Source organism: Triturus cristatus, chromosome 7, assembly GCF_964204655.1.
Source record: "Triturus cristatus chromosome 7, aTriCri1.1, whole genome shotgun sequence".
Classification (NCBI taxonomy): domain Eukaryota; kingdom Metazoa; phylum Chordata; class Amphibia; order Caudata; family Salamandridae; genus Triturus; species Triturus cristatus.
In genome coordinates, this window is record NC_140590.1 from 1,584,050,935 (window position 1) to 1,584,064,338 (window position 13,404).

The 13,404-nt window shown below is 46.1% G+C and overlaps 1 protein-coding gene across 6 annotated transcripts in view; it reads left to right on the forward strand.

Moving 5' to 3' along the window:
* Nucleotides 1-13,404, forward strand: part of STAU1 (staufen double-stranded RNA binding protein 1) — a 385,539-nt gene that overhangs the window by 137,145 nt on the left and 234,990 nt on the right. For all 6 annotated transcript variants that reach the window (XM_085619433.1, XM_085619434.1, XM_085619431.1 and 3 more), the window contains one exon: nt 8,389-8,487. In XM_085619433.1, coding sequence (XP_085475559.1) covers nt 8,389-8,487 — 99 coding nt within the window. The remainder of the gene's footprint in view (nt 1-8,388; nt 8,488-13,404) is intronic.

Below are 13,404 nucleotides of genomic sequence, written 5' to 3' on the forward strand. Positions count from 1 at the left end.
TGGATGCAACCAATACTGCTGATGGTAATGCTGTATAGATCAAAATTCGAGCGGAAAGATTTTTTGTGCTGTATATATAAGGTTGCTTACGTTGTATAAGTATACATGGAACAGGTCATTCAAATGTAACGTGTATTACGATAAATTGATTGTGCCTCTTAATTTTCGAAATAAAAAGAAATAAAAAAAATTTAAAAAAGAAATGTTGCCTGTGGAATGCTGGGAAAATGTTCAGGTGATATTCTGCCCAGAATGGAGAATATCCTGTGGCAGTCAGCATGAAAGCACATATTCCTGTATGTTATTTCCCATTCTAACTGCAAAACTCAGTAACACAGTAAAAGTGTGAGACTACTACACAGTAACTGTAATGACATAACCGGTATTACCAGATTGCTCCCTTACTGAAACACTTGTGATAGACCTAAAGTGGGTCTTCTTTATCTGGAAATAGTCCTGCTCCCATTGACAACTTTTAAATACTTTTGAATGTCGTCTGCGTTTTGGGACATATCAATTCTTTTATTATTAAACCAGTCCCTATTTGCAGTTATGTGTTTGTCTGGAAAGAACTCTTTCCTACTTATAATTTGAATACACTTTTACATATGGGAGTATGTTATATTCGAGTGCACATGGAAATGTATTCTAATTCATAAATAGCTTGAACTCCTCTTTGCCATGTTCGTGCTGTATAAAACAAAATAATAACTAAATAAAATGAAAAATGCACCGTTCAACAGCATAAATGTATAGCAGTAGAGGCTTACGCAGTGATTTTTATTTATGGATTTATATCTAGACTAGAGTGTGATAACTTTGATTGTAAATATTCATATAAAACAGCCAACTTTTAATGAATGTGTGGTTAACTATCTGATCTATACAGTTGCTCTAAAATAGGATCCTCTTTCATGTAATGTATATATGAAAACAGAAACCAGAGCTCAACATCATTTGAGTTATTGTGTAGTTTTTTGCAACACATCTTGCTGGCAGAGCACCTCAACCAGTAATATTTGCCTTGCTAATAATGCACACCAGTAGATATCAAACCTTATTCTCTCTTTACCAAACTGTAAATCCGTAAGTCATGTATGTATATGATATTTGTGTAGGGGGGCCTAGCCAAAAAGCAGCAGAACTCTGTATATGGTAAAATCCAAACTTTCAGTCCTTGATTGATAGAAGTGGTTGCTGAATTTTGGGAGTAGAAGGGTACCCGTTAACACATTGTGAATGATATAGCCTTCTTTAAAGAGTGTCTTCAACTCTTTCATAAATTGTAGCACCATTTAGCAGTCCTGATGGCTACAAGGATACTGCTTCAGATCCTGCTAGTATAGATTGAAGAGCCTGCTGCCTTGTTTTCTTTTTTTAGGTCTCGCCTGGCGTAGGCTGCGCACACGCGCAGTCTCGCTTGCAAGATTTAATGATATGGGTATTTTTCTGTAAGGGGCATTAAGCCCGCCCCTCTTTTCCATTGGCTGGCGTCACTGTTTATGCTAAAAGGTGGCCAGCCATTGGAAAAGAGCTCCTTGTGACGTATTCGCTTGGCTTTTTCGGCCATCCCATTTGGACGGCCTCACCTGCTTTGCGTTCGTCACAAAAGGTTTCTTATCTTTATGGGGCCAAACACATGGCCCCATAAAGACGAGAAACCTTTTAGCAGGCGAGAAAGCCGAGCAAATACGTCCTGGCAAGCGCTTGTTTGCCGTTGTAGCTCCTCGCGTCTCCATTTCATGTTCCGCTCCCGCACAAGCTGCTCGCCATATGGGCTCGATAGAACTCGACGAAGTCGAAGATTGGCGGGGCGACGACGACATGCTCTGTCTTCTTGGGCATGGTAGAGCCATCCACCTTCCCAGGAGACTTCCGGTTGCCCGCACGTCCTCTTGGCTTAGGGTTCCTCGGTCGTACTTCTTGTTTTGTTAAGCAGTGTAACAAGCTGCTGTTCCACAGCTGTAAGCACCTTCAGTGTGTAGCCTAATCTGTGCATGCAGCACGGCAGGGTCCGGTCTTGATTAAGAAGATTTCGTGAAGTGGCTCAGCCCGTGGCCTGGGAGTAGTAGTACATTATAAAACAGATGCTTGGATGGCACAGTAGCGGTTCGGACCAGGTGCCTTGCGCATTCATTGGCAACGAACTGGCCCTGCTCACTGCCTCCAGTAATAGTGAGCGGGGTGTTATCAAAAGTGATGCATAAGACCGAGAGAACAAGTGGGATGTCAAAGAGGGAAGCACTTAATCAGGCGTCTCATAGCACCTCTCGTCTCATAGCGCCTTTCGACTCCACATTGTATTGCTACATGCAACTTACAAAATAACTTCACTGTGTGAAGAGGGGACGGGACCTGGTGCCGAGAGCTCTCTAAGGGGCACACTGCCCCTCACCAAGCACCCCACCCCCTCCCAAAAAAACAAACAACAAAGGGTCATCAAGGCAGTCGCCTGGATGTTTTCACCGCTTCTAATGGACACCGGCTGCTTAGTGCCTCCAGAACAAGCTTATTAGTGCCTCCAGAACAAGCTTAAAATCCCCAGTTTGCGGTGATTTTCATCTCCGCTCCACTGCCTCTCTTTGATTTTGCAGGGAGTCGAAAACGTGTGCTACATTGTGGCATCTTGTGAGCTGGCAGGTCTGTGTATTGTGTTGCAGCATTTACACACATCACTTCATACGCATGGGTCGTTGAAGCACATTTTCGACGGGTAGTATGCTACACTGCTGGGGCGTGCGTGGTTGACGGAGTATTGAATTCTCATTCAATGTGGGAAGATTTTGGTGTGTGTATATCCTCATTCAATGTGGGAAGATTTTGGTGTGTGTATATCCAGAGAGGTGCAAGGTCTTACCTTGGGGCGTAGCGCCAAAAAGTGTGATGGGGGGAGGAGCTGAGGGAGAGAAGCTCACTATATAATTATTAGCTGGCAGTTGCAATTTACTGTGCAGGTTGCGTGCTGCGTTTCATGGTTTGTATTATGCTGGAGGCCTGGGGGAGAGATTTAACCGGGTGGTCTGCGTTCCAGGTAGTCCGGGTGGGGGCTGTAGTACTAAAACATTAGCAAATCACTAAACTCTCCCCGTGCCTGAATGTGTAATGTAAATACGGTGCTATGTAAAGCGCTCCAATACCTTCGGGTCGAGTTCGCGCTATATAAATATGCAAAAAAAACAAAAACCTGCGCAAGGCAGAGATGCTGTCAAATGAGTAGTAAGATGCCAGTGGGAAGCCCTGGGAATTGGTGACATGAGCAGCAACCACACATTCTTGAAGGCAGTAATACTGTCTACACTGCGTACATAGGCTTCACGGACGAAGAAAGAAGTGGAGGAGCGATGCAGGTTATCAACCAGAGCTAAAACTATACCATTTTTAAAATGTCCACATTCCACCTACTTCTAAGCCAAAAGAAGCCAACATAGTGAGAATGAGATTGTACCCCAAACCTCTCTCATGTTCCAAAAAGTGGGAAAACACCCTTCTGGCGAGCCTTAGTACAGGTCGTGGCTCAGACCTTAGTAACACTTAGATTCTGCACATTAGAGGGTGAGAAACAAAGCGCTTGGTAGGTTGCCTGTAAGACGTGTTTGGTTGTGCCTTTTAATAGATGATGGATGTTTGTTACCCATCTCTGTGGTACTATTTATTGTCCTCAGTTTGATGAAAGGATGAATAGATATGCCTGAATTGGAAGCTGTGACCATAGAGTCAAACACAGATTCCTATAATGGACGCATTAAACCATTGAGACGCGTGTGAGATCTGAAAATGTGAACATTTTAAAAGGGGTCTATTATGGGACCTTGCAAGGAGGATTGGGAGGGGTGTTGATTTTTTGTGCTATTATAGAGCTGCTCGATCGTCTTTGTCAGTGAATATTTCATCTCTGATGTTGCACTTCTTATTAAATCTGCTATTGTGTGTGGTGCAGTGTTGAGAAAAGGCAGTGTTTGACAGCTTCGAAGTGGGCTGTGCTTCTGCTGGATGGATTCTTGATGGCTAAATAATAATAGGTCATCTGGACCATGGCAGAGAGCTTGCTGCCAGTGGGTTCCTGGCTTTACCTGAGAGTAGAGGCTTTTGCTTCAGTCTGTACAGTTTCATGGGAGCACAAGTATAAATGTTGGGTGGCGTTATGCTTGGTTGGAACAGATTGTGCTGTGGCAGCATAATTTCTTTCAAATGCTTGGGTGCCTTGAATGAGTGATACTAATGTTTGATTCATTTGGGCTGTCTCTGGTGGATTAAAATCGACAATACAGCATGCCCATCTTACTCCAGGGTCAAATAGTGCCAGTTTTAATTGTATTCATGATGGTAAAGACATTGTGAAGTGTGTTGCCTTTAAATTTAGTAGGCACTTTTTTTGTTTTGTTTCATAATTATGGTATTCAAGAGGTGTGAGGGATTTTTCTTTACCAACGAGCTTGGTAGAGACGTTTTACCAGATTGTGGAAGATGTTAGAGTGGTTGAGTGATAACGTTGTGATAAGGCTTTATTTCCTGATTTAAGGTTTTGTTGATTGGTATGGGGATTGGGGGGCAAGTGGAGGGTTTCAAAGAAGCTATGCACCTCATATTTGGGTGGTCTGACCACTCTAAAGTGCCTTTCGGTCCCATGGATCTGGGAGGTGCCCCTACTGGAACTCTGCCGGTGGGTTTGCCCTCGGCACCAGTCAGACCCTCTGGATCCGTTCTCAGATCGGGGCCGACACCGGCTGTGAATCCACGAACTTCACCGGTGTTTGACCCAGTGGTGAGATTCACATAATCATTCCTGACTTCGATACGGTGCCAGACCGGCGTTGCTGGACATCCACACTGGTGCCGACTGGACCATGATGACTGTCCGGGTTGGAGACAATGCCTCCTTTCCATGACCGGCCCTGTGGGGATTTTGGCTGGGTTGGATATGAGGATCCTTGCAGCTACCCTGAACCCTATGAACTTTTTGCCCAATTAAATGATTACTGGTATGAGGAGCTGGGGGACGCCAGTGGCATGGACACCTTACCACACACTGGCCTGGTCTCACCTTATGTGGCTATGGAGTAAGGGGCATCCTTTGCTATGATTATGCGGAGGGCAGCTGAGTTCCTTAACCTCCAGCTACCCATGGTGGAAGCCAAGACCAATGTCTTGATGGAGGTGCTTACCACACAGAATCCCTACTGCCCTTCAGTGAAGTAGACTCTGATGTTCTGTTTGGGCTTGGGCCTGGCCCTGCACCGGCACTAGCTTGCACATGATGATTGCATGTCGTCACTGCCCTGCTTATAGGGAATCAGGTTACCTCATTCAGCACCTCACAACTGAGAGCCTGGTGGTGCAGGCCTCTACTTCCAAAGTGAATCTAGGTGCTTTTATCTACAAATTCTCCAGACGGACTCCAAGAGTCTGGATACCTGTGGGAAGAGTATTTCTCTTCTGCTAGCCTTCTGGTTGGTGAACACTTTATACCTTTTGGCCCGATATAGCCACACTGTGTGGGAAGCTTGCATACACTCTCCTATGGTCTCAGGAGAGGCTTGAGCCATCTTGAACCAGGCGAACGCCGATTATAGGGACACAACAAAGTTTATCAGATGCAGGCTGGGCAAAACAGTATGGCAGGGACTGCTTCATCTGTGGCACTGTAACCATGCCTGGCTGAGGTCAACTGACTTTTTGGGATATGTCCAAGCATTTCTTATGGACATGCACTTGGATGACGCTCACCCATTATGCGACAAGGTGACTCGAGTCACCACTGGGTTGTTTGGGCTCGTCATGGCCCCTTACCAGCCACACAAACTTGCTTCTTCCATAGCTAAGGTAGGGACTACCATTTCCGTTGCTGCAGATGCGGCCCCTGCAAGTCCAGCGGGCATCAAAGCCAGAGAATCTACCCAATCCACCACCCCCAGGTAGCTGCAGGCTCAAAACCTCTTTAGTATGCCTTTTCAATAATATGGAGGCAGGTTCAGATGCAGTGCACCAATGGCAAGCCACAACTTCAGACAAATGGGTGCTCCAAATTGTCACACTGAGTTACGCCTCTTCACTCCTAGTGACCCCACTGGCCATGCCACCATCCTCAGATGGTCTGACGTATGACCAGCTCTCCTTTTTGCACCACGAAGTTCAGGCTCTTTTGACCAAAGGCGTCACTGAGAGAGTGCCGGCAGCGGCAGTAGTAGTTTGTGGTTGCTATTCCCGCCACTTTCTGTTGTCCGTGAAGGATGGAGATCTCTGACCTATCTTAGATCTGCGCCCTCTCAATGCCTTCCTGAGTAAGGCGAAATTCAAGATGCCAACGCTTGCTCAGTGTCTGTGTTAGGCCCAGGAAAATCTTTGGTAATGTTGGACCTGAAGGGCGCCTATTTTCATATTCCCGTTCTGCAATCCCATCGGCTTTCCCTGCAGTTGATGGTGGGACAGAAGTATTTCCAGTTTGCTGTGCTCCCCTTTGGTCTTACCAGTACCCCTCGGTGTTAACAAGGATGATGGCGATTGTTTTTGCACATCTGGGGAGGGCAGGAGTACCAGATTCCCTACATCGATGACTGTCTGGTAGAGGCGGCTCGCTACAGGCAGTTATCACCCACCTCAACACTACCACCATGTGGTACTGCAACGAGCAGGGCGGACTGGGTCATGGACCCTGTGCCAGGACGTTCTGTGCCTCTGGACGTGGCTAGAACTTCAGGACATTTGCATGATCTCTAAATGCCAGGGTGGACTAACTCAGCTGTCCATGCCTCACAGACCACAAATGGTGTCTGCATCCAGGGGTTCCTCAAAAGTCTCTCAATGTTCCTTCCGAAGTCTGTGAGGTCATCTTGGCAGCCATGCTTCCATCAACAAAAACTGTACATGCCTGCCATTCAGACAAGTTTGTGGCGTGGTGCTCCTGAGAAACAAGTTGACCCACTTTATTCACTTTTGTCCAAAGTGATATATGTTTGGTTCTTAGCCCGGCATGGCCATGGTCTGGGAACAATTAAGGGGTATCTTTTGGTCATCCCAGCATTTTTGCTGTTGCTGGATCAACCCTCGTGTTGTCACCATTGTGCCACGTTTTCTGAAAGGTCCTCAGCACGTTTCTCCCAAACATCATGCTGTCGACTTCTTTGCTCTGCCTCACCCCTCCAAGGAGGAAGAGAGACTCCACCGTCTTGACCCTAAAAAATACAGATATATGATCAGCTTTTTGTAGTGTTCACTGGAACGAACAATTGTAAAGCAGTGGAGAAATGGGCCAGCTCCAGGTAGCTTGTACTCTGCATGAAGAACTGCTATGCATTCGCCAAGAAGCAATCCCCTGAGGGATTGCAAGCACATTCCGCCAGTGCCAAAGCTGCTTCTACTGCATTAACTTGTGGAGTTCCTATCCTAGACATGTGTCAAGCTGCTACATGATCATCCTTGCACATGTTTACCAACCACTACTGCTGTGACAGCCTGTTCTGTCGTGATGGGTTCTTTGCCCGTTCAGCCCTCACAGTCTCTTTGGTAGGAGACAGTTTGCAGTCCCTCCTCTGGGGATATATATTGCTTTTGCATCTCTTCTAAGGTAAGGAACGTGCGCTAGAAGTCAGATGAACAAGTTACTTACCTACGGTCCCACCTTATCTGGTAGATACTCTATCTAGCTGCAGATTTCTTACCGATCCTCTCCGCTCTGCAAAGTTGACTTTTCCACCCAAAAGGTTCCTTGTAGGCCCTTAGAATCTGCACACTGGTTGAAAACCTTCGGATGTGGCTCCGCTCTTCTGGCATCTAATTAGTCTCCAGGTGATGTCGGCGTGCTGGGGTGTCGCCTATATATGTACCGTGCAAGCCACATCCGGCGTGGCTGATGCGGAGTCTTCACATGCCACCTACAGGCTTGCAGGGGAACTGCTCAAGATTTTTCCTATCCAGTCTGACGCCTGAACAATATTCTGAGGTAAGGAGGAATCTTTGGCTAGTTAAGTTTCTACCAAATGAGGCATTACCAAAGGCAAGTAACGTATTCATTTGGTAGTTCGACGGTTTATGATAGTTAGTAGAATGTGTATGAGGTTAAATATGTGTTGTGAAGATGCTCTGCAAGTATTTTCCCCTGGGTCTCTGTGAGGGACAGGTTTAACCACTTGAAGCAGTTGAAGGGAGAAGGGTTTTTGTGTATTTATTTATTAAATTCAAAGACTTTAGGAGTAGGTGGAAATATAAAAAAAAATCTAAACATTTATATATTTTGGAATGCAAAACTGTTTTATCTGTGATGAGAGCACCATGTGTTGAGAGTACACATTGCTGTTTTCACCTAGTGCTAACTTAGTGTTTGTCTCTGTTGATGTATACTTTCACTTGTTTACCTTCTTTAAATTCACATTATTTGCATTCTGTGTGTTTTAGGTAAATGGGAAAGAATCAGATGATGAAAATCTCAATAAATCGGAAATAAGTCAGGTCTTTGAGGTCGCACTTAAAAGGAATTTGCCAGTGAATTTTGAGGTATGGTCTAATCTGCTTTGTGACTGCTGTTATTCAATATGTTTACTGTATTTTGTTGCTGCTGCACTTGCACAACTGAATGAACATGTATGATTATACTGGTGGTGTTTCCAATATTCAGTGAATGGTCAGTGTAATAAATCTCTTATTGATGTCTTCATTGCTGAAGGCACTGTATATCCTCAAATTTCTAAGTGGACTGCCCTGATCTTGACGTTGAACTGTGTATTAAATTTACTTCTATGGCTCTCTTTTAACAACGTAGTTACATGTGGTTTATCGGGGGGATAAACAGTTTTAGGACACCGTTCTTATTGTTATCCTGAAGCACTAAGGACCGTAACTCATTACAGCTCTTCAAAAAACTATGTATTTTCAGACATTTTTAAAATAAATTAAAACATTTATTGTGATGAGAGAATCTTTTTAGGCAGAACCTCAAAGCAGCAGTTATTCTCGTTCAATCTTCCTCCCAAAGTTGATGTGTTTCTGGCAGCCAAGAGCCCATTTATGAAATCATGGTACGTTGTGTGCTCAGACAAGTTTGTGTCTTGGTGCGGCATCTGTCAGATTGACCCTCTACAAGCTAAGCTGTCTGAAGTGTTTTTTGTTTTGTCATTGATGCAGCAAGGACTTTCTTGCGTTGAGCACTGTTAAAGGCTATTTGTTGTCTCTTTCGCCTTTTTTGTGGTTGCTGGATTAGCCTTCATTGTTTATATGACTTTTTGTAATGACATTTCATATAGGTTTGCAACATATGTTTCCACTAAAGCCTCTTGTGATGCCACAGTGGTTCTTGAATTTGGTTCTCACTTTAGTGATTTGTACGTAATTTCAGCCAATATAGACTGGCCCACTACGTTTCTCGACCTTGAAAAAAGGATTTCAGGTCACAATCTCATCAGCTTGTCTCTATTGTTAGCTGGAAGAGTTTTTGGGTCAGCCACCCTACGTGACATTTTTCCGAGACACTTTGGTGTGGAGAGCTGTAGCTGTATTCCTCCCATGTAAGTCAAACCTTTTCAAGTCTGGCAGACTCCTATGACTTTCTTTGCCAGTTGCAAGCGTAACTCTAGTGTTTGGACCCTAAGAGTGCTTCCGTTTCTACAGTGATTGTACCAAAGACCATCGGATAGATAATCCGCTCTTTGTGGGCTTATTGGAAACAAAGAAGTGCAAAGCGCAGCACAAAAGAACCATCTCTAAGGTCTTTACATAAAAATCTGCTATGCACCAGTTAAGAAGCGGCCACTGGAAGGATAATGGGATAGTCTCTCTCCAGCCAAAGCTGCTACTACTGTGCTGGCACACAGAGTGCCTGTTCCTTTGATATATGTCAGGCTGCTACATGGGCATCAGTTCAGTGTTCCTTAAAGTGATGCCCATGCACCTGCATCGGTCCCGTGCGCATGTGCCACTGGAACCACCTAATCTGCACCCTATTGAAGAGGCCCATCTAGGCTGAAACTGGTGTTGGGTTGTTTGTGTTATGGTTCAGAGAGGACCAGGCTTGGTCCACATACTTTCTCTCACTTTTTTTTCTGTTGGTTTCTATTTCTCACCTCTGATCTTTCTAATTTTACTCTCCCTGACTTCTCACTTTCTCTCTGATCTCATGTTTCCTCTTTCACTTTCTCTCCACAATCTTTTTAACTTTTCCCTCCCATCTCGCTTGCTCGCCTTCGTTTTCTCACCCAATATCTGGGTTTACCTGAAATTAATATGTAAAAAAAGCTTTTGCTGGGTTTCTAGGTACTTTTGGTCTAAAAGAAGCATTTTAGATAATTAATATTACCCATGGAAACTGTGGGTTTCTTTAAGCTAACGTATAGCAAGATATTAATAGTTTGTTTTTTCTTATGCTCTATATACCCGTGTTATAGCCAATAAAGATTTATCAATCACTGTAGCATGGCAAAAGTGTTCTGTTGGCTAATTTGTTAGCAGGACCAAGATGCAAAGAATTGCAATAGTTTAGACTAAAGTATTACCCCCTGTCCACTATTTGACGATGTTCAGTGGGGAGCCTCTTCAGTACTTAACACAGCAACTGCAGATAGGCAAAATAACTAGAGGTCAGGTTATTGATCTGCAGAGCAAAAATTACGATAAAGTTGACAAAGTCGAATTTCTTGGCAGAAGATGTTTATGGGAAGCCGGCACGGTTCTTCTTGCCACCAACGAGAAGTCCAGATGGAGTGAAGCCCACCAAAAACTAGAATCTCTGTTTTATCGCCTTTTTAGGTTAAAATAATTTTTATCTAGCGATTTCTGACACATAAATAGTTGGTTGTTGCCTATTATGCTTCTCTGAAAGAAATGATCTGTGTATTCTGATCATATGATTCCAGATGAAGATAAGAGAGCGAATAAGATCCTTTTAAAGGGGAAACGGATGCAATCAGGTTCATGTGATAATCAGAAGAAAGGAGGAAGATGGACAAATTAAGATCAGATCCTGCAACTCTGATGAATTAATAAAATGAGAAATTTGTCTATTGAGCTAATGTTCTAAAATTTAGAATGAAGTGGCTGATAAGAAGTAAGTTAAAAATTGCCGAGAACCAGTAGATGTGCTAATGTTTTTTGAGCAGAGGAACTAACTGTGCATGTTACCTGCTAGAAGGAACCAGAGCAGTGCCCAATCAATCAATCATGAAATTTGTAAAGCGCACCACTCACCCGTGAGGGTCTCAAGGCGCTGGGGGGGAGGGGGGTTGCTGCTACTAATCGAAGACCCAGGTCTTGAGTAGTCTCCCGAAGGTTAGCAGGTATCGGATCTGTCGTAGTAGGATGGGGATGGTGTTCCAGGTCTAGACAGCGAGGTGGGAGAACGATCTGCTGCCGGAGGTCGCTCGTCTGATGCGGGGGGCGGTAGCGAGGGCGGGGTCTGCAGAGCTGGCGGTTCGGGGTGTAGAAGGCGAGTCGTCTGAGGTATGCTGGTCCGGTATCGTGGAGTGCCTTATGAGTGTGGGTGAGGAGCTTGAAGGGGGATCCTCTTGTTGACGGGAAGCCAGTGCAGGTCTCTCAGGTGGGGTGTGATGTGGCTGTGTCGAGGATCAGGCGGGCAGAGGCGTTCTGTATGCATTGCAGTCGTTTCAGCAGTTTGGCTGGGGCTCCCGCGCAAAGGGCGTTTCCGTAGTCCAGCCTGCTGCTGACGAGTGCCTGGGTGACCGTTCTTCTTGTGTCGGTGGGGGTCCACCTGTAGATCTTCCGGAGCATGCGGAGGGTGTTTTAAGCAAGAGGATGAGACTGCATTGGCTTGCTTGGTCATGGAGAGCGTTTAGTCTAGGATGAACCTCAGGTTGCGTGCGTGGTCGGTGGGTGTTGGTGCTGCTCCCAGGGTGTTCGGCCACCAGGAGTCGTCCCAGGCTGAAGGGGTGGAGCCGAGGATGAGGTTTTCTCGATGACCTTTGCCGGGAACGAGAGCAAAGAAATTGGCCGGAAGTTCTTGAAGTCGCTCGGGTCCCCCTTGGGTTTCTTGAGCAGGGTGTTGATCTCTGCGATCTTCCAACTCTCCAGGAAGGTCACGGTCTCGCAGGAGATGTTGATGGCCGTGCGCAGATGGGGTGAGATGGTGGCGCTGGCTTTGTTGAAGATGTGGTGTGGGAATGGGTCTGACGGGGAGCTGGAGTGGATGATGGTCATGATTTTGATGGTGTTGTCTTAGTTGATGTGAGTCCAGGTGAGCAGGGGGTTGCTGTGGGTGGTGGCCATGGGGTCTGAGGTGTGATTGGCTGTTGGGGTGGTCAGGTTGTCGAAGCTGTCATGGATGTCGGCGATTTTGCATTGAAGAAGGTGGCAAGGGAGTTGCACATGTCTGGCGAGGGTGGGATGTCATTGGCGTTGGAGCTGGGGTTGGAGAGTTCCTTCACGACGTTGAAGAGCTCTTTGCTGTTGTGTACGTTGTTGTCAAGGCGGTCCTTGAAGGAGCTCCTTTTGACGGCTCTGATGAGGGGAATGTGTTGCGCATGGCGTTCTTGTGGGCTTCCTGGTTCTCCGGCGTCTGTTCGTGGTGCCATTTCTTCTCTAGTTTTCGGCAGGTTTGTTTGGAGGTCCGCGGAGAACCAGCTGGCATTCTTGCTGGTGCGTCTATTGGAGGGTTTCTTGATCGGGCAAGAGTGTTGGTGCAATCGTCGATCCAACGCCTGAGGTTGCTGGCAGTGGTGTCGGGGTCAGCGGGTGGGCTTCGGGCGGTGTTTAACTGGTCTTCGGTGATTTTGCTCCAGCTGCGGCAGGGGACCTGTTGGGTGCGGTGGTGCGTGGTGGGTTTCTGGAAGGTAAAGTGGATGCAGCGATGGTCGGTCCAGTGGAGTTCGGTGGTGTGGCTGAAGGAGACCTGGGGGCTTGCGGAGAAGATGGGGTCAAGCGTGTGGCCGGCGGAGTGGGTGGGCGCAGTGACGAGCTGTCTGAGTCAAAGGTTGGGGAGGTTGTCGATCAGGGTGGTGGAGTTGGTGTCGTTGTTCTCGAGGTGGAAGTTCAGGTCTCCGAGGAGGATGTAGTCCGTGGAGGCGAGGACGTGCTGATGAAGTCGGCGATGGGGTCGCTGAGACCTATTAAAAGGGCATGTTTGATAGGTGCACCTTCACTACACACTAAGGGCCAGATGTACGACCGTGGAAATAGCACTTCGCAAATTGCGAGTTTTTGGGCGACTCGCAATTTGCGAGGCGCTATTTCCAATGTACAAGTGTATTTCACACTTTTGAGGATTCCCAATCGGGTTGCAATTTGAGAGGCTCATGAATATTAATGAGCCTCTCGCAATTTGCGACCCTATTGGGAATGGCAGGCCCTCCCAGGTATGGTGGCCTGCTGGGCTAAGTAGACCACCATGTCTGGGACTGCTTTTAGATTAAGCATTTTTTTTTTTTTTTAATGCAGCCCGTTTTCCTTATAGGAAAACGGGACGCATTT